This window comes from Aulonocara stuartgranti (assembly GCF_965226115.1).
Source record: "Aulonocara stuartgranti genome assembly, chromosome: 3".
Taxonomy (NCBI): Eukaryota; Metazoa; Chordata; class Actinopteri; order Cichliformes; family Cichlidae; genus Aulonocara; species Aulonocara stuartgranti.
The window spans coordinates 20,672,568-20,695,010 of record NC_138941.1 but is presented as its reverse complement, the minus strand read 5'-3'; the positions used below and the strand labels follow the sequence as shown (position 1 = coordinate 20,695,010).

At 42.2% G+C, this 22,443-nt stretch overlaps 2 protein-coding genes across 2 annotated transcripts; both read left to right on the top strand.

Annotated features, from left to right (window-relative positions):
- The first annotated feature begins 1,392 nt into the window (after positions 1-1,392).
- Positions 1,393-8,872, top strand: LOC309700870 (schwannomin-interacting protein 1). The gene is made up of 7 exons (XM_082524761.1): positions 1,393-1,946; positions 3,332-3,589; positions 3,840-3,964; positions 5,062-5,173; positions 5,326-5,451; positions 7,604-7,721; positions 7,822-8,872. The coding sequence occupies exons 2-7, from the start codon at positions 3,332-3,334 to the stop codon at positions 7,920-7,922; spliced, it is 840 nt and encodes a 279-aa protein (XP_082380887.1). The 5' UTR covers positions 1,393-1,946; the 3' UTR covers positions 7,923-8,872.
- Positions 8,873-16,081: 7,209 nt separating this feature from the next.
- Positions 16,082-22,148, top strand: LOC309700739 (P2Y purinoceptor 3-like). The gene is made up of 2 exons (XM_082524519.1): positions 16,082-16,353; positions 19,913-22,148. Exon 2 carries the CDS (start codon positions 20,026-20,028, stop codon positions 21,433-21,435), a length of 1,410 nt encoding a protein of 469 aa, XP_082380645.1. The 5' UTR covers positions 16,082-16,353; positions 19,913-20,025; the 3' UTR covers positions 21,436-22,148.
- Positions 22,149-22,443: the final 295 nt, after the last annotated feature.

The following is a 22,443-nucleotide window of genomic DNA, read 5'->3' as shown; positions in this document are numbered from 1 at the left end:
ATTGCTCGAAGAACTGAAGAAGCTTCTTGGATGAGAGGTGAAATGTCTTCACAGACCTTAAAGAAGTCCAGACGCTTTTATTTCCAAGCTCCTTAGACCACCATGACCTGGATGGCTGGAAACACACGTGTGGTTAGATATTATATTTGCAAGATTTTTAGGGCCCAGTACAATAACCTCAGTTTGATCTGAATTTAGAAGCACAAAATTAGAGCTCATCCAGGTTTTCATGTCTTTAAGACCTTAATGCAGTTTAAATAACTGCTATGTGGTATGGAGCTTTCACATTAATGAACATGTATGCTATGCCTTCACATTGCCTGTTCATTATGCTGTGGAACACCATAATTAACCTGAGTGTGTTTCCATTAACAAATTGGTCTCCATCAGGTAGATATGATTTAAACCACTGCAGCAACCAACCTTTAATTCATAGGTATGGCCTAATCTCTGTAATAAAATACTAAGTCAACAGTGCTGAGGACTAGCACAGATGAGTCCACTGTCAGAGCCCATAATAAAATGGCCTATTATTCACCTTCCTGCAAAACACAGGATCCACGTTTAGTTTTCACACAGAAGAAGCTATTCTTACGATTCAATGGAATTAATCAAGGGCTACCGAAATGTTAGCAGTAACTGATTGTGGTGCTTGGCACTGTCCCAAGCACCACAGCAAGAAGGTCCTGAGACGTTTCTCCCACTGAAAACATCCAGATGAACAGAATCAGCTTTTGTGGATTTGCTTACCTGGATGATTGAACATGCATCAAGAGGGTCCCGAGTACAAATCCATTAGCTGACTGGGGCCTTCTATGGAGCTTGCATGTTCTCCCCCATCTTGCGAGGGTTTTCTCTTGAGCACTCTGGCTTCCTCCTACAGTCCAAAGACATGAATGGAGATTAGGTTACCTGGCAGTTCTAAATTGGCCCTAGGTGTGGATGTGAATACTTGTGTGTCTCTGTGTTACTGTGATGGCCAAAGCCATGGCCACACTCTAAAAGTCAGTAACTCTTATGTATTCGTTATTTTTGATTTAAATAACACACTTTAGTTTGCAGTAAGTTTATTGATTGGTTTGGATACATTTGTTCTATTTGTAAGCACGCACATTTAGTTTATCTATGTATTTACACCAATTCATTTCTTATTCTTGATTTTGTCTAATCTTCGTTTCCTTCACCTGTGATGAGCCCTGGGAGTTGCCAGACAGAATGTGGCAGCCAGGGTTTACAGCAGTTAAAAATCGCAGAAATCGCATGATAAGGTGGGGCCAGGTTTCACAATGAGCTCACCCGAAACCCTGGCTGATTGGGACCCACACCCATGACCCTCTTAGGGACACTCCCATAGAGCTTAAAATCTGGGACTCTCCACCACGTGACCTTAGAACTGAAGAAGCTTCTGGGATGAGAGGTGAAACGTCTTCAAGCAACTTAAAGAAGTCCAGACGCTTTTCTTTGCAAGCTCCTTTGATTCTACAAAGATATTTTAGAAGGAAAAATAAGAAACCGTGGTTTTATCGCCCGCTCACAGCGCCAGCTGTAGCTTTGTTGGAATCCTCAGCTTGTCTCCTCCTCCCACCTTTGGCTGTGTGCACACTTATTTTGAAGGCATCGACAGGAAGTAAACCCCTAATTCCAAAGTGGACCTCTGCAGGAAAGTTTCTCAAGGGATTCCTTTGTTCGTGGGTTTGGACCGGGAGAAAGTGGGTATATGGCATGAAATAAACCAGAAGTTAATAACATCAGCTGAGTGAGGAGGAGGAAGCGTCTGTGGACACAACGAGGAGTTCTCGGTGAAAAGGCAGAGGGACGAAGCTCCTAATGGAAAGAGAGGGAAGATGACTAGGAGGAGCCGAGGACGGAGCTGAGCTATGTGGCAAATCTCTGAAGAACTTCTCCGTCCGTGAAAGCAGCAGAGCCGCCTTTATTTCGAAAAAGTGGTGAGTTGGAATCGCAGTGGGCCTGACACGGTGAACTGGTCTGATGTTTCCTCCAAACTTTGAATCCACGCGGGGGAAAAGTTTCAGAGGAAGGGCCGAAGCTTCAAGCTAGGCTGTGGAAGTTCCTCCAGCGAGTTAAACATGAGGACAGAGTCAGGCCCTGCTGCTGTAATTCAGCAGTACAGTACCTCACATTACTGCTGTTTATTTAATCTATTTAAACAAACTTCTTCCACATGTGACATGTTGTCTTGTTTTCCGGATGAAACCGTGGCTGCACCCTGAGTGTTTCGGTGCTCATCACAAAACGTCCTGTTTCTGTTGCTCACGTTTTCCTTTTTTTAAAAAGTCCCGATCTTTGAATATTTAACTGCTCATACCGGTTATACAATTAGCTCGATTCATATTTGGCAATGATACGTTTATTTTAAACTTGTTTCTGTTCACAACACCGTAGATCTGAAATCAAACGATCGATGTGTGATTGAATTCAAAGGGTTTAAAAAGTATTTCACTAATAATGTAGGAATTATAGCTGTTTTGTAATCCCGGACAAATGAAGATGATTTTAATGTTAGTTTTTCTTTAGTCCTCTGCAGTCAGATACTGCTTAAGAAGAGAGCTCGTAGATGGAACCAAACACTGCATCTTCCTGTTGTTTATTAGCTAATACAGAGAAGAGGTGACCGGAAGGAGAGAGCGAGAAGAAGACGCCAGCAAAGGGCCTCAGGCTGCTGCACTGAGCCTTGTAGCTGTTTGCCTGCTCAGTCTGAGCTACACCAATGTGCTCCCAACATTCTGGTGCACGTTCATTTTCGCCTCCTCTGTCCACTTACAATAATCTTTTCCAGAACTGGGCACGTTGTGGCGTTCCTCAGGCTTCCCATCCTTCAGCGTAACCAGTGGGTTCCACCTTGTTATGAAGCTTCTGTACTTCCTTTCATGAAGTTGTCTGTTGATTGCAGACTGTTAATGACAGGCCTTCCTAAGTGCCTCATTGTACAGCCTATGATCTAACAATCAGATGATCTATGAACAAGCACTTGGTGACAGTAAGAAGGAAAAACTGCCTTTTAACAGGAAGACACTTCTGGCAGGACGAGGCTCAGGAAGGGGAGGGGCCATCTGGTTGTGGTTGGCCATGTGATTGGCTGGTTGGGTCAGAAAGAGACACCACAAAAGGCAAACTATGGTAGAGGCCGAGTTTTATAATTGTGACTACATGCAATGTTCACTGGGATAAAACGATCTCTATCCCAGTAAAGATTTGTTTTATCCCAGTGAAGATTGTCAACATGAATATTTCATTCATCAGGATGTGATTGAAGCAGGCGGTCTGATGTAAAGCTGCGAGCATTTTAACCCAGTGCTTCCCTGCTGTCCAGATGGAGGGAGAGAAGGAACGACTGAGACAACATCGGGATGAGAAGGAGAGCAACGAAGCAGATGATTACGGCAAGTGTGACGACGACAAAGACAAGGTCGAGGAAGATGGGGAAGACTTGGTGGGGGCAGCACTGGTCTGGCAGGAACGCTACGGCGAGGACAATCTGGGCCTTCCCATCATGCACTGGGAGGCCCTGAGCCTGCGCATTGCCGAGCTTGAGAAGCAGGAAGAAGAGAAGAAGGAGAAGAGGTTAAAGGTCAGAGATGTTGTTGTCTTGCTGAAAGATGGTGTTTGTGTACACGTTGACTTTGACAATTGCAGAGGTGTGAGCGATGATGGGATACATAGAGACGCCCATCTCTGAATCCACGTGAGCGTGAATGTAAGATAGAAAGCACTTATCTCAAGAGTTTCACCTGTAGGCTGATCAGAACTGTTCAGTGATATTTACCGATGTAACGCGGTTTGTTGAAATGGTTTTAACATGTGGCTGCTGTGCTTGTCAGACTGGCCTTTCTCTGGAGCAAGGAGGAGCCCCAGTCAGCTGGAAAGAGGAGCGAGGGAGGAGAACGGAGAGCTGGGAGGACGGCGACGACGCCTGCAATAGTCACGTGCTGGCACTGACCTCTCGGTACAGGCGCGCCTCTTATTTCTTACTGGATGTCTGTTAACACCGTGTTTGTCTCTCAGTGTGCGGTCGCTGCAGTCTGCTCGCATCTGTTGCAAGTTCCAGTTTGCACACAGTCAAAGTCTTTTGGGTGGAGATTCTGGTGCAGTATGAGCTGCAACCATGCTTTCCTCATACTGCATGATCTGACAAAATGAAGGAATTTATTAACAACAAAAGTTAAGCTTTGTTTTCGTTTGGTCACGTTGGAGAGGGAGACTTTACCTCTAAGCAGGAACGTGAGTACAGGGCAGGTTAAAGTGGGATTCGGCAAGTGGGGAACTCCCTAAAATGAGCTTTGATGGCTCATGTGGGGAAACGAAGCACCGCTCACAGTAATTTCTAACGTGAGCTCCAACAGATTTTCTTAATGTACAGGTTCTGATCAGCTGACCTGCTGCTCTTTGCAGATTTATGCATGTGAATTCAGCCAGATGTGAGCAGATGTTTCATGAGTTGCTCTTCCATCCTCCACACTGACAGCGCACTGTTCATGCTGCCTTTATACTCGAGGGCCACTGTGCACCAATCACACACGTCCATCACACTACAGCAAACTAGCCTGCAGAGGATTTCATGCAGTTTTTAAATGACACAGTTAGTCTGCTTCAGTTTGATTTGCAGCATGAAACAAATAATGTCACAAACACAACATGTGGTTTAGAATAAAACAGAATAGAATAGCTTCTATTGTCACTGTACATGTACAATGAAATTATTATTTGAAAACATGAGAACAAGCGTTAAATGTGCAGTTTATCAAATCCCACTGAGCAGTCAGCTGTTCCTGTCCCGTCTTTATCTTTCTCATCTCTGAGTGAAGTCGGCTTTTTCTTCTGTCTCAGCTCATCAACACACAAACTGCACACACAGGTTGTGTGTTGATGACTTTTGTTGAGCTGATAGAAATGTTGCATATGCAATCACCCCACACTTTAAAAATATTACTCCTTTTATGTTCGCTCCTCTTTTGTGCTGCTAGCTAGATGCTAAGCAACCAGCTGTGATGTGAGATTGGATATGTGGTCATGATGGTCCACTGACTGGTGTCTAACCCTCAGCCTGCAGACACGGATGAATCTCCAGCTCTGCTTCATCAACAACAGTGAAAGTGAAGAGGAGGAGGAAGAGGAGAAGAAAGGAGATGTTAGAAAGAAAGAAAGCAGCTCATGGGTAACCACTTCATGTACAACACAGCAGATTGTTCCAAATTACTTACAGTTAATATGTAGTTGCAAAATGTGATGCAGAGCTGAAGTAGCAGCGCTGTCACATGGCCTCATTTCATAAGTGTGCTCAGATTTGCCGTCTGTTTTCTGCTGAAGAGAGGAAGTGTTCAGATTCACAAGGATCCTCAGCCTTCAAGCAAACCAGAGAAACAAAAGTCGAGAGGCTTCAGGAACACTCTGAAGAACCTGCGAGACCGACTAAGGACGGACCACAAGTCTTTGGTGAGACAAATATTCAAAGGTGGAACAAACTATGTTATCATATAACCGAGTTCGAGTTATAGGAATCTGTCCTCTGCTCCCTGCACTGCATGCTGGGAGTGTAAACATTGATATGATGCCAGATTACAGCAACAGCTGCTTTAAGGAGTGAGTGCATGGAGGTTGTGGTTGGGACGCTTTTATCTCTCACCTGTGTTTGTGTGTTTGTGTGTTTCCGTGTTGTGCAAGTGTTTTTGCTACAGTTTTGTCCGGCATCATCTCCCTTCGGCTGTTTTGTGCATTATTGGTGATTAAATCTGCTATGGATAATTTTCAGTCAACGTATTGAGGTTGTTTTTCCAACGGCGCTGGAGCGCAGCTCCCGGTATACTTCCGGGTGCTACTTCCCCTCTTGCCGGTCATCTCGTTTTTGATTCGGAGGCCTCATCGGTGGAAGTGCGGGAAGAGCGCTGGTTTTCTTGCGCTGCTTCGTCAGCCTCTGAGAGAGGAAGAGGATCTTTGGGAGCTTCACTCCTGGTGTGCCGCCGGTCAGGTTCGCCTGAGACTTGTGGGGCTGGATTGATCTCCATGCCCACTTGTGTTTGCCACCTTGGGCAGTCATGTGAAAGCGTGGAAAGCCACGGCTCATCATGGTAGGATTTGCTGTGCAGCGTAGCCCAAAGTCGGGACTCCAGGCCCCTCTGCACCTGTCCCCGTGGGCCTCACCAAACTGCCAACAAGTCTTAAATCTTACATGATTGTTCTGAGCAGAGAAGCCTGATATTATGTTCATCTCTGAGACATGGCAGCGTCAGTCCCACAGTCCCACAGTCTGCTCATTTCTCTGTGCACCTCGGATCTTAACTTCATAACTTGTGCTATTAAATTGGCCGTCACTTATGGAGTTTCCCTTCACCATCTGGACACAATCGAAGTTGTTTTCATTGACCATAAGTTGGTCTCTTTGAATGTATGTTGCAGCTCAGCGTCTTTTCCCCAAGTCTGTATCAGGAGCAGGAGCTTTATTGATGACTGTATCAATGCTAAGTTTTCTTCTGATGATGTTGAGCTCCACATACACAATCCACAGTTATGGACTAAAACTGCTTGGTTCTACCAGCTTGAGCAGTATTAGCAACATCTGGGCTGCCAAAGCTGACAGGGTTGTGACTGGGAGGGCAGTAGAAATCTGCTGCCATCCTCAGGTCGATGGGTGTCATTCTGGTGGAGCACGTGGGGGCTGCTCTTCCTGGTTTCTGTTAGTGAGCATCAGCTGGAGGGTCTCAGCCAGTAGTTTGCGCTGATTTTCCACAGGAGGAGGAGGAAGAAATAATTCTGTCTTTTAAAACATCAGCGATAACAAATCCTTACATCCTGTAAGCATGAAAGTTCTCAACAAAACCAAGAGACTCTGTTTTTCGAGAGGTGAGGTGGTCTGGTGCTCTTGCACCAGGTTCTTGTGCAAACATCCCACAGAGAAATGCAGTGTGGATCTTCAGTGGAGGCTCCAGCGGAGGGCGGGCCCATGGCCACATACAGACATGTGGCACATATGGACTAAAGAGTAGAGGGTCACTCTGTGTTTTGCTAAGGAAACCTTCCAACATTTGTGGGTTTTTGGATGACAGTTTTCATTTTATGGCCCTAAGTACAGTGCAGCACTTCAATCGGATTTGCCCGGTCAATTTTCCCATTTGTTGGGAACAAAATGAAAGGAACGGCCCCGTCTTCTTCCTCCTCCCAGCAGATGGCGCCCTCCCTGAGCCTGGGTGTGACGGAGGTGTTTCCCTCCCACTGTCACCAAAGCGCTTGCTCACAGGAGGACTTCTGTTTTCTCTGTGCTGATTTAGGGTCTTCACCTTACAATGTAAAGTGCATTAAGGCAACTTTTATTGTGATTTGGCACCATATAAATAAAATATAATTAAATACAGATGTTAAACTTATGTTCAAGGGTCGCGTGTCTGCTTGTACCTGTTATAACACTGTGGCAGATGTGTGGCATTTCATCTCTGTTTAGGGAAGTCGACACTGATTTTCTTGTCAGATTTTGAAATGTTGTCTGTCTGTGGGGGGGACGAGGTCGTGAATATGTGCAGTAATATTTTTGTGTTTCTTTGTTTGGCTGTTAATCATGATTTGTTTCATTAAAAGATGTGTAAACTCTCCTCAGAGCACAGCGCGGAGTGATCCTGTAAACCAGAGGAGACATTTGGAGCACAGCGATCTGCAGGGCTTCACTATCAAGGAGCTGAATGCTCTCTGTGCGTCTCTCAGCCAGGCTATACAAGGTACTATATAACCTTAGCCCCGTCGTTTAAAAATAAAAGCGCCGTTTTCTCTGATGCATTGAAGAGTGAATTTTAATGGTTAACTTTTCATCCGTGTTAGATCTGAGCTCAGAGCTGGTGGGTCGCCTCCAGGTCCGAGACCAGCTGAGGACGGAGCAGGACGCCATGCTGCTGGAGGTACAGGATCTAACGTCACTGTGACATCACGTCCACATGTGAGCAGCTGGGAGGAGTGGTTATGAGACTTAAACATTATTAGGGTAACGCCACAAAGTTCTCCACGACATCTGAGACATTCCCTGCTGCTGTTGGCCGGACTGGTCACTCACTGTGAAGTGTTGGTCTCTATAAATACTGGGACTTTTTTAATGTTCTGTGTTTTTAGGTGTGTAAGGGAAACTTTGACCTGCTAAAGACGTCCATCAGCTGATGATTTACATATGAAGCGAAAACCAGCAGAGAACTGCATGTCAGTAAAAACCTGTGCCTTACACCCGCTACATTACAGGACGGGTGTAAGGTCAAAACCTCAAAGGTAGAAGCATGAGAGGGAAATATGACATCCAGGTTTGGCTTTGTCTGTTTGTGGAAATGATTGTGATCCACGTGGAAAGGTGAAAGGTTTCACGAGTGTTACTGGAATTCCCGTCTCTCTGGAAAGCGCTCTTAGATCATCCGCCTTCAAGCTGCAAGCACTGAACCCAGGTCAGTGTCTGTACAGGCTAAATGATGAGCAGGGTCATGCACATTTCAAAAGAGGGGCTGTTTTTATTAAAAACAATAGTTTTAGCACCAGATTGTTTCCATTATCTTCATTTATTAACTTGAGAATCCTACTTGTACTTCACATCATTTCTCCCACAGATACAGTAGAGACAGTCATTTCTGCATAATAGTGAGACGGTCCTTAACACAGTAGTAAGAAGCCTTCCAGCAGTCCTGTGTAAAATATCCACCTGGCGAGTGAAACTTCAAAACTCTTAACTCTGCAGTGCAAAAGGGACCAATATGGAAAAGCTCATTAACATCTGTTCTTTGCTCTGTTTCGATATAGTCTTTTGATCCTGGCATAAAGTCTTATTCATGCTTTTCTGTCTACACTTTTTAATTGATGTTGGTTAATAAATGAAATGTGCTCTTTTGTACAACAAAACGATATCTTTAGTATTAATCTAAATTTTGACACTTTTAACTCATTCACTGCCATTGACGTCTATAGCCGTCAATTGCAGTGAATGAGTCAATGGGTTTAACTCATTCACTGCCAATGGCTGGCAGTGAATGAGTTAACTTGTTGACTTGACTAACCTGTAAATTGTAATTTACTATTTTTTGTTCGTGTTTTTGGTCACAGTGAAAGTATTTCATCTCATTCCTGATGAGCTGTTGATATCAAGTTTAAAAACAGCAAACTTTTTAAAAGTTGAATGTAAATATGAACAGTACACATTTTATTTGTAAACCATCAGTGTCTTACAATATACCAGGTGTTGAATGGAGACCACTGTTATTGAAATGTTCTCTTGGAGTGCAATGCCATCTTTAAATAAATAAATGATTTTTTAAAGTTTAAACAAAGCACATCAAAACCTGGAAAAATTAAAACTAACTAGAATAATTGTTACCACGGTCAGCAACACGAGCGTTTGTTTCATTCTGAGTTTTTGAGATTGCTTTAAGTGGAAAAGGAGGTCCAAAGCTCCTCCAGTCCACTGTGATGCTTTTCACAGTCAGTATCCATTCTGCTGATTTGTACTGAGTTTTGCAAATTATGAGCTGTGGATTAAAGCCTGTCGTTTCCTCAGCAGGACAGATAGTGTAGTGTTGAAGACGTTAACACTTGGGAAGCTTTTTTTGAAGTCACAGAATCTGGTTTCAATCTTCTGGTTGATGTTATCGACCAATATTAGCTATTTTTATATAGCTATGTACCATCAGTGTGGGCATTTATAATGGCCAAGAAATAAAATTAGTAATTATAAAATAAAGTTTATTGCAGTTGGTCTCCTTAGTTTCCAAACCTGTGCACAGAATCCATTTCTTCCATTCCAACCTCTCTGCTGTGGACAAGACGAAGGCTCAACAGCTGGAATGGTGACAACTGTAGGTTGTTTATAAAGCACTTTTCACAGGCAGTCACAAAGAGCTCTACACAAAAGGCTAAAATAATCGAGAACATTAGGTGCCAAAACAGACAATACGAATGATTAAATAAAACACAAAAATTAACAGTTTAAAAAGTTTTAGTTTTAAAATGAAACAAATTCTTAACACAAAGCCTGTTTGAATAGAAAAGTTTTTAACCGCTTTTTAAAAGAATCCACAGAGCCAACCAAATGTAGTTGTGGTGGTGGGCTGTCCCACAGACTGGAAGGCTCTGTGGATTTTAGGATTTAGTCGTGTTCAGGGAACAACCGACAAACTGAGCCTGTGAACAGAATATTTTGTAAGAAGCTTGGATAAATAATCTGGGGCCTGGCCATTTAGCGCTCTGTATGCTAAGACAAGAACTTTCAAACTCTATTGGGAGCCAATATAATGAATATAAAATAGGAGTAATGTGAGCTCGATTGCTAGACCTTGTTAATAGTCTGGCCACAGCGTTTTGTATAGCTTGGCGAGAAAAAGACTATTTGCCCAAGCTGGTAAACAGGGCATTACAACCTAAACGCAATGACACAAACGTATGAACATTTTTTTCCAGTTCAGCTAAGGAGACCATATGTCGCAGTTCAGAAAATGTTCCTTAAATAAAAGAAACAGGAACAAGACAAAGATTTTACACGCAAGTCGAGGCCCAGAGAAGAATCAGATATTACACCAAGATTTCAAATGTTTGACTTGGCAGCAGGACAGAAAGACGCAAAAACCTGACTGATTTTAGAATCGAGTTCAGGAGGAGCTATGATCACGGCCTCAGTCTTTTTGGTGTTTAAAACAAGGTAAATGCCAGAGAGCCAATCAGTAGCACCAGTTAAGCAGTGGACTAGGGTGGACAACCTATCCAGCTGATGAGGCTTAAACGACATTATCATAGAGATGATAAGAAATGTCACTGAAAGATTGAATAATGCCAGATAAAGCAGCCATGTAGAAAGAAAATAGTGGTGGACCTAAAACTGAACCGTGTGGAACCCCGTTCCCACTTATGAAGGCAATGTTGGAGGAAAACCTGTCTGTTCTAGGAGAGGCCCTATAAACAGGAAGAAAACCAAGGCAGAGCCAGATGCACTAGCCAAAAAATTAGATCATTAGATCATTAGACCTTCAAGAGAGCGGTCTCAGTGGAGCACTGCTTTTTATCATTATCATCATTTAAACGTTGCGTCCCACCAGCACAGGTGTAGAGGAGCCTGGAACAGAGTACGGACGATGGTGTAAGCTGCACGGGTTTCCACGCTTTCAGATGACCGCCTAGGTGGTAAACACAAGTGGGCACGGAGATCAATCCAACCCCGACAAGTCTGACCGAAAGGAGCCCAGAAATGAAGCTCCCAAAGATCAACTTCTCTCTGGTGGGCAAAGCAGCACAAGGAAACTGTCTCTCTTCCTCTGATGAGGCCTGAAAGAATACGAAAGGACCATCAGCCGCCCTGGGTCTGCTGCTCAGTGCAAGACGTTGCCTCATGGGGTGAGCATGATCATGAGAAAGGTGGTGGATCAGCCCAAAGCAACATGGGAGGAGTTTAATGATCTAAAGCAGTTGGCGCCATAGTCACCAAGAACTGGCAACACACTAAGCTGTCATGGATTGAAATGTTGCCGTGCCTACAAGGTCCCTCTCTTCGAGAAGGCACATCTAATCAGAGTCAGAATACTTTATTGATCCCTGGGGGAAATTATTTGTCGTTACAGTGCTCCATTATAAACAAACATTAACAGAGACAGATAATACACTAAGAATAGCACAATATATACAGGCATATATGTACATAAAAGTCACTTATTAATAAATAGCTGAAAAAGAACATGTGCAAGAAGGGTGTAGCAGTAAACATGGATGAGTTGTACAGGGAGATGGAGATGGCCACAGGTTCAGTGGTGCTTTTCGGTAATCTCAGTCTCTCACTGAACGTGCTCCTGTGACTGACCAGCATGTCATGGAGTGGGTGGGAGGTGTTATCCAACATTGTCTTTGTCTTGGACAGCATCCACCTCTCCGACACCACCTTGAGGGAGTCCAGCTCCATCCCCACAACATTGCTGGCCTTGCGAATCAGTTTATCGAGTCTGTTGGCGTCTGCGACCCTCAGCCTGCTCCCCCAGCATGCAACAGCATAGAGGATCGCACTGGCCACAACAGACTCGTAGAAAATCCTGAGAATTTTCTGGCAGATGTTGAAGGACCTCAGTCGCCTCAAAAAATAGAGACGACTCTGGCCCTTTCTGTAAAGTGCTGTGGTGTTTTTAGCCCAGTCCAGTTTATTGTCAATGTGTACTCCAAGGTATTTATAGTCCTCCACAATGTCAACACTGACCCCCTGGATTGAAACAGGGGGTCAGCACTGTTGGCCGTCTTTTTCAAGACCTCTGCAATTCCCCCTTGTGTGCTGTCAATCAACTTCTGGGCCAAATCCTGACTGATGCGACCAATGACTGTAGAATCTTTCATAATCAATGTTTAGAGTTTGTCACAGTTAGTGGGTTTTTGACAAACTAGAGCTGAATTCACTGACTGAGCAGAAAAACCGGGGGAGTTGAATATGGAGAGAAATCTGCCTCAAAAGTGTTGCAAATGCATATAATATGATCCACAAGCATAAACAAAGACTTACAAATGTGCACAATGATTTGTGTATAACCTTTGAGGGCTTGCAGGAATGTGCTGACCACATGTATAACTACTTTACAAATGCAACTATCCAAACCTAAATAAATACTGATGATTCCACACCAGTTATTACGTTCAGCTTCACAAATCTGGCCATTTTCTCTTTCAAAACCCTGTCTGTGCCGGACCTTTGCTTCAAATGGACAAGACAAGAGTAAAGCCCTTTACACACCAAGTAGATAAAACATTTTCGAGGTGCAAATATTTTATGTGTGTACACACTGACAGCTTTGTCCTCAGGAAATGAACTGCAAAAAAAGCTCTGTGTAGGTCTTTGGTTGAGTCATGGACTAAAATGACTCAAAGGATGGTTGGTTAATAAGCTGGAGTGAAAGATTACTGCTCCTGTTCCTCAGTTTGTGCTTTCAGACCTCTGACAGTTATTGTGACTAACTGTCAGTGACTGGCAGTGTTGATTCGTTTAAGCTAACACGTTCATCTCCCTGTAACCAGGTTGCTCTCCTCACCTCCAATTTGTGGAGCACATGCTCTAAAAACACCAACACAACTCTTCACATAATCCATTCTTCTACCACGGTGTAGAAAGGAAGAGTCCTACCCCGTGGTAGAACCGTCTAGATTTGTGTATGAATAAGTGTGTTTTTGCATTAAACATTATGGGACAAAAGATTTCCTATATGTGTCTTGGTGATAGCAGAGATGAATCAGGCTGTTTAGATGGAGAGGTGCTCCATCTAAACATTTATGCAGAAGGTCAGAATTAACTTTACAACTACAAAATAAAGTTATACCCATTTTGATGTTTATTTCTCTCACTTTCTCTATTGACCAACCTAGAATGTAAGTGTTGATTATGCCTTTACCCATGCTTGTGCCTGCACTGACGGAGGATAACCAGCCAACAACCAAGTCTCACATAGGTGTAGGTGTGGAAGACAATGTTCTTCTTTGCTTGTCAATTACAAATACTCAAGAAAAGCAACGTAAAACAAACTAAAACTGTTCTAAAACCTTGTTTTAAAACAGTTACTGATTTCTGTTCATCATATGATGATCAAAACTGGTTTTACTGGCCAGTTATGATAATTTGGGGATGTAGTGTAATGAAGGTCCTACTCCTGACAACACTTTATACAGTACAATTGTGTTGAAAATAGGAGAATTGAGGCAGAGATGAGGTGCAGACCAGCCGCGTGCTTATTCACCAACACTGACGGCCACTAAAATGTAACACAATCAATGCAGCCCACTGGTGGGACATCTGATGTTAACTGTAGTGATGGTCTGTGGAGCTAAAGTGTCATAAAGACAGTGCTTCAGAAACACTGTGTCGAGGCTGAGGTCGGCTGGCCAGAGTCACGTGACTAATGACGTCCAAAGCGTCATCCTGTATGTCACTGCTTCAGGACCTGATTCAGTGCTTTATAATCAGGTCCTGAAGCAGTGACATAAGGAGACGACTCATTGGTGGTTACTTTGGTGATGATTTTGGTGAACCAGTGTATAACACACACACACACACACACACACACACACACACACACACACACACACACACACACATACAGTGTTGGGAAGGTTACTTTTAAAATGTATTCCATTACAGAATACAGAATACATGCCCTAAAATGTATTCTGTAACGTATTCCGTTACGTTACTCAATGAGAGTAACGTATTCTGAATACTTTGGAATACTTAATATATTATCATGCTTTTTACAACAACGTGAATGTACTATTGCTGTGTGATTTATTACTATTACTGAAGGTCCGCGACTCCGAACTGTAGTAAAGGGACCTCTGACTGATACGGCGGGGTCCCTGTCGGCTCGTAGCCGAAAAATAGCTTTACTTTGTTGTGTGGGTCAACTTTTCTTGCCAGAGACAGAGAGAGGCGTTGAAAGACTGCTCCAACGGAACTTATTGTTTTCAGAGGAAAACAGGAACACGGTGTACAGTCGAGTCTTAATAGCTTACTCACAACTGGGCTTGTCAGGCACTCTTCTTGGCTGCAGTGGTTATTATTATATTTACATGCTTCCAGCTCCCGTTTTTCCTCGATGACAACTCGTACCTTTCCACTCCCCTTTTTCTCCCTCCTCGCGCTCACAGACACATAACGTGTATGGCAGTCCATTCTCCCTGCAACACGGACTACACTACCCATGATGCTACATTCTTTAGAGCTATGCTTGTAGCATTCTGCCTGTTAGCTTAGCACAACAACAACGAAAAGGCGCTCTCTCACCCAGGAAACACACAGTCGCAGAGAGAGAGAGCGAGAGCGTCGCCCTGTAACCATGGCAACCGTAACGCTGCTGCCTGGAACAACAGAACGTAGCTGTCAAACAAAACCCAAACAGTCCTGACCCGCGACAAAATGAAACAGGAAAGTACCGCCGTGTAATCCATTTATTTCAACAAAGTAACTGTATTCTGAATACCACCTTTTTAAACTGTAACTGTAACGGAATACAGTTACTCATATTTTGTATTTTAAATACGTAGAGGCGGTACATGTATTCCGTTACTCCCCAACACTGCACACATATATGTATATAACTAATTCATGTGCATAAATGTGCATAAACAATAGACCAGAGAAGAATAGAGAAGCTGCTAATAGTCAGAATAGCTGAAACAACTTAATTTAAAATATATATTTCTGCATTTCTTTGTGTCTGACGGTGTTGACAAAAACCTTGCACTGCTCCAGCAAAAACATAAATTATTAAAAAATGTTACACCTGGGAGACCAAAACATGGTGAGACAGCCAAAACTTTGTGTAACAATTATAAGTAAATATGTTTTTGAAAAATCAAAAAATATATTTTAGAAAATTAAAACCTGTTTTGTCCCTAATCTCAGGAGTCACTGTCTAACCTTAACCAGCACTTTAATGACGTTAAATAGTCTTTTCCAAAGTAACTTTGAGGAAAATGAACGAACATGTGTAGATTGATTCTAAACGGTTCTCGTGTTTCCTTATTTTTTCGATCTCGTCAGGGACGTGTTGGGTGCCCGGAAGCATAATATGTTGACGATTTGTCACCTATTGTAAAATATTACGCTTTGGGAGTGAGAACGTGTTTTGTATTCACACATCAAGTAGTGCAGATACTTTTCTGGGCCCAAAGGGATTTGCCTCTTTTCCAGGGATCAAATAGGGATTCCTGTCAGGAGAATGTGTAAACCTTTACACTGTAGAACTTTGTTGAGTTACTGTTGCCTTTCTTTCAATGAGGCATTTTTGTTTTGGGGTTGAGCGTAGAGTGTTCATGAGTTGTCTTTATAAAAAGACAACTCATGAACTTAAGATGATTGGTGAGTTTTCTGTAAAACAAAAGGGAGTTTGGGAATCAAACCCAGGAATCTTTAAGTGTACAGAGGTTATTCATAAAAAGCTTTAAACTTAAATGGACGTGTCGTAACTTGATTTGTTTTCAGGGTAGTTGTTTAAAAAGTAGTGAGGAACACACACAGACACACACACACACGCACACACACACACACACACACACACACACACACACAGGTGAAGTGGGGAGAAGAATTGGATGACACACAATGAGGGACAGAGGGAGGGACTGGATTACCATAGAAACTGCTCTGACTGCTCAGGGCCAATCGTCAGGGTCACAGATCAACCAAGCCGCTCTGCTGATGACTGATTGCAGCTAATGTTCACTTGTTGTTGAAATACAGGGAAAGGTTGCAGTCGTGGTGTCAATCACAGCTGCACTGCAGTCATAGCCTTTTGGATGTTTCTGCAGTTTCTCAGCTATTCTGATGGGCAACAGAATAGAAGCCATATGGAGTAAGAGTCATCGCTGGCAGGGGTAAGCTCTTTGTCTTACAGCAGATTGTAGTGATGCAGGTATTTATGAGTTCGATGCTGTTGCATTTACACAACAACTAATGAACCTCCAGACACGGGAGAATTGTTATTTTTGTTCCAGAACATTTTCCAAAGCAGTAATATCTTTTTAAACATCCATTCAAAAACACATTTTCTTAGTTAGCCTTATGTAACTGCATGCCTCACTCTGGAACTCAATATGAGTTCAGAGGCAAACGGTTTGAGAGTTTTAGGCTTTTCCAGAAGCTACTTTTTATATCTAATTTTTTCCTGATACTCAATGTAAAGATTGGATTCAATCAACACCCATACAGCATGAAAATGTGTTAGCATATCGTGTTCTATCATGCTACTATGATTAGACAGAACAGTTCAGGTGTCTGCAAACTGTTCTTCATAGTTCTGAAAAACGTAAGGGAGCTAACATAAAAGTAAATAAAGAAGCACCAAAAGTTTATGGGGTGTTGCAACATGCTTTGCAAAAGGAATAGCTGCAATATACAATCTTTGTGATTTGCAGGAAACATGTATTTCTGGCACATATCTTTGTATTGTATAATTGTGAAAGACTCATGAAAATGTTTTTCATTTGTCAGTGGATACACATTTTCTTGTGTTAGGCTGGCTTTGTGCACTTTTATATTTTTGAAAATGTCATATATCTGAGAAAGCTACAGATCTGAGACACATTAAAAGTAAGGCGCCACCAGAAACACCACGACACATTTATGGCCTTGAAACTAATGCTTCAAATATTGAACCTATCGTCACACTTTCAAGATATATTTATTCCCCTTTTCGGTGTTTGATACAAAAACGTTTTCTTACTGAACATTAGTTTAGATGCAGATGGTCATTTTAACTCGAAACAAACATATTCCTTTAGTTTACTGGAACTCTATAACAAACTAATATGCAGAGGTACACCTGATGTGACTCTTTCAGTGAAGAAACTACAATGTTGCCTGAGTGAACCCTGTTTAGTTAGAAACTGTTGACTTTGCTGATGCTGTTGCTGACTGCATGACATGAAATTACTCAGGGATTGTGATGACAGGAATGGGTAATATGTAATCAGTGGAGTGAGAGAGACCAATGTACAGAGGGATGCATAAAGACACGTAGGGAAAGTGTGGTTACTTATTGCTGAGTTAATGGAGTGAGAAGGATCTGAATCAGCAACATACCCTTGTACACAGGAAGGCAAACAAGCACTGCGAATGAGCAGCATACAACAGGGGGACAAACAGATTGTGCAGAGGCCCCAGTGAACAGTTAATGGGAGGGGTGGGGTTGGAAAGCAGTAGCTCTTTATTATATTGCCCTCAATATAATAATAAGATAAGATAAGAAAACATTTTTTAAAGGAGTTTTATGCTTTTAGCTATAGACAGGTGACAGATTTAGATTGCAGGCATGGTTTCATTGTAAGCTGATGCAAAGTTGTTCTGAGCAAACAGCGTATGAGAAAACGTTTCTGTTTCTGATGGGAGCAGATCCTTTTACAAACACAGTGTCTCCATCCTTAGGGGACGAAAGTTACTAAAAGTTTAATTAGCAGAAAAAAACAAATCTATGTTATAGATTAAAAATTGTGTGGATTTGTATCATTTCTCTCTAATCTGTGCTAACCAGTGATAACAAGAAATAAAACTGGTTTTTGAGTTTTCCAGTTAGAGTGGACGAGGCTAAGCATCAGGCTTTCAAAAGATTCAAAACTCTGTCTTTGGTTGATTAATAAGCTGGTGTGAAAGACTGGTGCACCCCCTTCATGGATTCTGACAGTTAGTATAACTCGGGGGTGTTCATTCATTTAAACTGACATCCTGCTGTTACCAGGTTTCTGTCAGGCAGAGTAGATCGATTTGTTGATCAATTATGAATTAATGTTCAGTTAATTTCACTGCTTTATTCTATGTGGAGATGTGGGTGCTATATTGTTCTTTCTTTGTAGTTTTTTTGTGTTAAATTAGTTTTTTTGTGATTTTTGGTTTGTTTTTTGTCTGGGAGCTGAGACAGTCTCTAAGGGGATGTGGTTCTGGGGGAATAACAGGACGATTGAATCTTGAAGCCCACATCATTTTTTGGACACCACTCTGACAGCCAGAAATTTAAGGAGAACATGCAGCTAAACATGTCACTCCTGGTCCAATTGGCAAGCAAACCAGCAAAAACGACAGTGTTTTGGCAAAGTTACACACCAGTTTATTATTAATTCTATGTTTACCCTTAGCCAGCAGTTTTAAATTTCCCTTAATGTTGCTAACTCTGGCCCCTGAAAGACAATTGACAGTAACATTGATTAGTAACAATTGACTGTAGTTGCTAGTGTCTCTAGCTTCATATTCTATGTCCACATTGACTCCCTGAATTGACACAGTGGTCATTGTTTTCCTGGTCCCCTTAAAGTCTGCAATTGTTTCCTTGGTCTTTGTCACATTGATCTACGGATGATTCTTCTTGCACCACACGACAAAGGAGTCCACCACAACCTGGTACTCCATCGCATTACCCCTAGCAATACATCCAACCACCGCAGAGAAAAAGCCTTGGAAGGTGGCAGATCCCTGCAGTGGACGGAGTCTACGGTGTTAAGGGTGAACAGGAAAGGGGAGAGAGTGGTCTCTTATGGTGCTCTGGTGTTGCTGATCACCTTGTAAGACAGCGGTCCCCAACCTTTTTTGCACCACAGACCAGTTTAATGTCAGACAATATTTTCATGGACCTGCGTTTACGGTGTCACAGGTACCAGTCCAAATTTCGTCAGACAGGTTGCATTTACTATATTTTTCAGACCATAAGGTGCACAGGATTATAAGGTGGACTAAGCGAAACAAAACAGTCAGACTTTACTCAACTCATTCTTCTTGCTTCCGTATCATTGATTCATTAATGCTGAATTCTCTGGCAGCTGCTCTATTCCCATGTTGTTGCAGTACATTAATGACAAACCTCGTATTGTGGATGGATTATCTCAGTTGTTGTCCTGACTGAAGTTTGGTTTACAGCATCCTGCCATGCGATTGCATTTGTCCCTAACCAACATTTTTTGACAGATTTTTGAGCCTACCAAATAAAAATCAGTTCGAGGTCAGTAAGCACAACCAGAATTCATACTTAAGGCACACCGGATTATAAGAGGCACTGTTGATTTTTGAGAAAATTAAAGGATTTTAAGTGCGCCTTATAGTGCAGAAAATACAGTAATATTAAAATTTAATGATCTGAAACATGTAAGTATGACAAGAAGCTGTCCATGAATCTCAATGAACTGAAGCACAAATGTTAAGAAGACTGTGTGAAACCATCTGAAGAACTGACAAAGGCATGGTTTACAAGCTACTGAATAATGGAATGTCCTTTGTTTTTTAACAGAACTCCATAAAATACTGTGAAAAAGTTTTAATGTACCTTTGAAATCATAGCAGATGCCCACAGAACCAGGAACACTACTTGATCAAAACTTTCAATACTAAGATAAGAGAAAATCTGATGAAATAAAATTCCGATAAATGACTGCTGTCTTTGTTTATTTCTAGGTAAACACTCATACATGGACAGGACCAAGGATGATAGAGGAGAAACCTGCCAGAAGTCCAAACATACATGCTGAATCCTTCTCTCTCATATCAAAATAACTTTTGCTCTCACGATGTCATCAAGACATGAGGTTCCTTCAGATATCAATGTGGATACGTTCCACGATATCCTCAACTCTTCCTCCCCATCCTCACCAACTCAGTCTTGCAGCATAGACGAGTCGTACAAGTACATCTTCCTTCCCATTTGTTATTCCTTCACATTCATCTTTAGCATCTCTCTTAACTCTGTCATCCTCTACCGTTCTTTCCGTCGGACCAAACGCTGGAATGCTTCTTTAATATACATGGTTAACCTGGCCTCTACAGACTTTATGTACGGCCTGTCGCTGCCATTTCTTGTAGGAAGTTACATAATGCGTGACCGCTGGGTTTTTGGGGACTTCATGTGCCGTGTGGTTCGTTTTCTCTTCTACTTTAACCTCTATTGCTCTATCTTCTTCCTCACTTGTATCTCTGTGCACAGATACCTTGGTATTTGCCATCCAATGAAAGTGATAACGCTGGAGACCAAGAAGGCCGTCAAGTGCACTTGTGTCCTTGTTTGGATAATAGTATTTGCTTTGACTTGCCCCATCTTCCGTTTTGCTCAGACTGGTCATGTGACAAGATTAACAGGGTTTGGAAGCAATGTAAGTACTGACAACCCGAGTAATAGCATATCACCAGAAAATGGTAATGTGGGCTATGGTAAATTGGAAGGGATAATTGAAGAGTACCAGAACTGCTGGGATGATGCCATCGATAAGGAGTTTCCTGATTATGTACCCTATGGCATTACGCTCCATTTGCTGGGCTTTTTTGTGCCATTTTCCATAATCGCTTACTGTTACTCTCACGTAGTTCTGACCATATTTAGGACACTGCATTCTCAGCCCTCACTGTGCAGAAATCCAATGGATGAATGCATGGAGAAAAGAGATGGGAAAGCCTCAGCAGTTGTTAGAACGGGAAGAAGACGAAGCAATGGATTGCAGAAGATGGCGGGACGAGATGAAGGGATTTCCATTTCACTTGGTGCGCACTCCCCATATGCCAGTCGAAGGCGTAAATCTATCAAAACTATTATCACTATCACCCTGCTATTTGCTCTGTGTTTCTTCCCCTTTCATGTTACCAGAACCATCTTTCTTTTGCTGAAAGTGACCAAGGGAGTTCCCTGTCACACCATGACAGCAGTCTCTATGTGCTATAAGATTACCAGACCTTTAGCATCGTTCAATGCATGGCTCAATGCCCTTCTTTACTTTCTGACTAAAGATAAAGGAGGAGCTCACTGCTGCCAAGCAGTAAACACCCCTACCCAGCAGCATGCTATGCTACAGTTGCCACTAAGAGTGATGGGAAAAGGAGAGGGTGAAGTGGACAGAGAAACAGAAGACCGTATTGACAAAAAAGAGAATAAAGCATGTCAAAGTCCATTATATATGAACAGAGCAAAAGTTAAATATGTAGCTGAATGAACTTCAGATGCACTGCTGGATGTTATTTATAGACACCAATAAGCAACACATTAGTAACAAGTGAATCAGTCCTGCTTCATGTTAATCATTTATGTAAATCTCATTTTGGGATCCACTATCCACATCTTGGTATAGGGACTCACTGACATTGGTTTTACCTAGCTGGACAATATGCATTGCAATACTACGAAATTTACTCAAGGAACATGCCAAACCAGTAAAGACACTGTCACCAGCTGCTAAGCTCCCTGGATCCCAATCAAATTCAACATCTGCAATACATACCGGGAGAAGTCTTGATTCCCTGGGCCAAACCTTCAACTCCAGAAGACCTACTGGCAACATCCTCCTACCAGACACCAGTAAACACCAGATGTCCACCATATCCTGACAATTGGAATCAGAGAACACAGAAGACTGAAATTAACAACTATAAATATCCACGCATATATACAAGGGAAACAAACAAATGTCACCATTTTTAGACTCAGTGAAATCGAAAGCCAATATCACAGACTGTACATAAAAGATCGAAGTACCAACGGCAAGATTTGTGAAAGCAAGCAGAGGATGTTTTGTAACTTCCCCCAAGGGAATACTTCATCAACTACTGTTGGCTGAATCCTGTCAGAATGCTTATTTATTGCTACTGTCGATGTAACGTTTACACAATAGTTATAAACTTTAATTCTGCACGTTAAAAATGTAAATGTATAGCCATTGCATTTATAATATTTTAATCTCTTCATGTAAAATAAAATAATGTACGATATTCTTAGTCTCATGGTTTCTTCTTGCAGATACATGATACAATCAAGCATTAAATGTTTGTTAAACCATGGTGTGTCACATCAGTATTACATAAGGTTGCTGCTCTGTACAGGGAATGAAGCTACACCTTTAGTTACAAAACCAGCAAACCACTTGCATCCCTACACGTAATGATTTTGCAACAGGATGTCACAGTTTAAGGCTTCAGTCCACGATTCCAACAAGCTGAAATAAGAA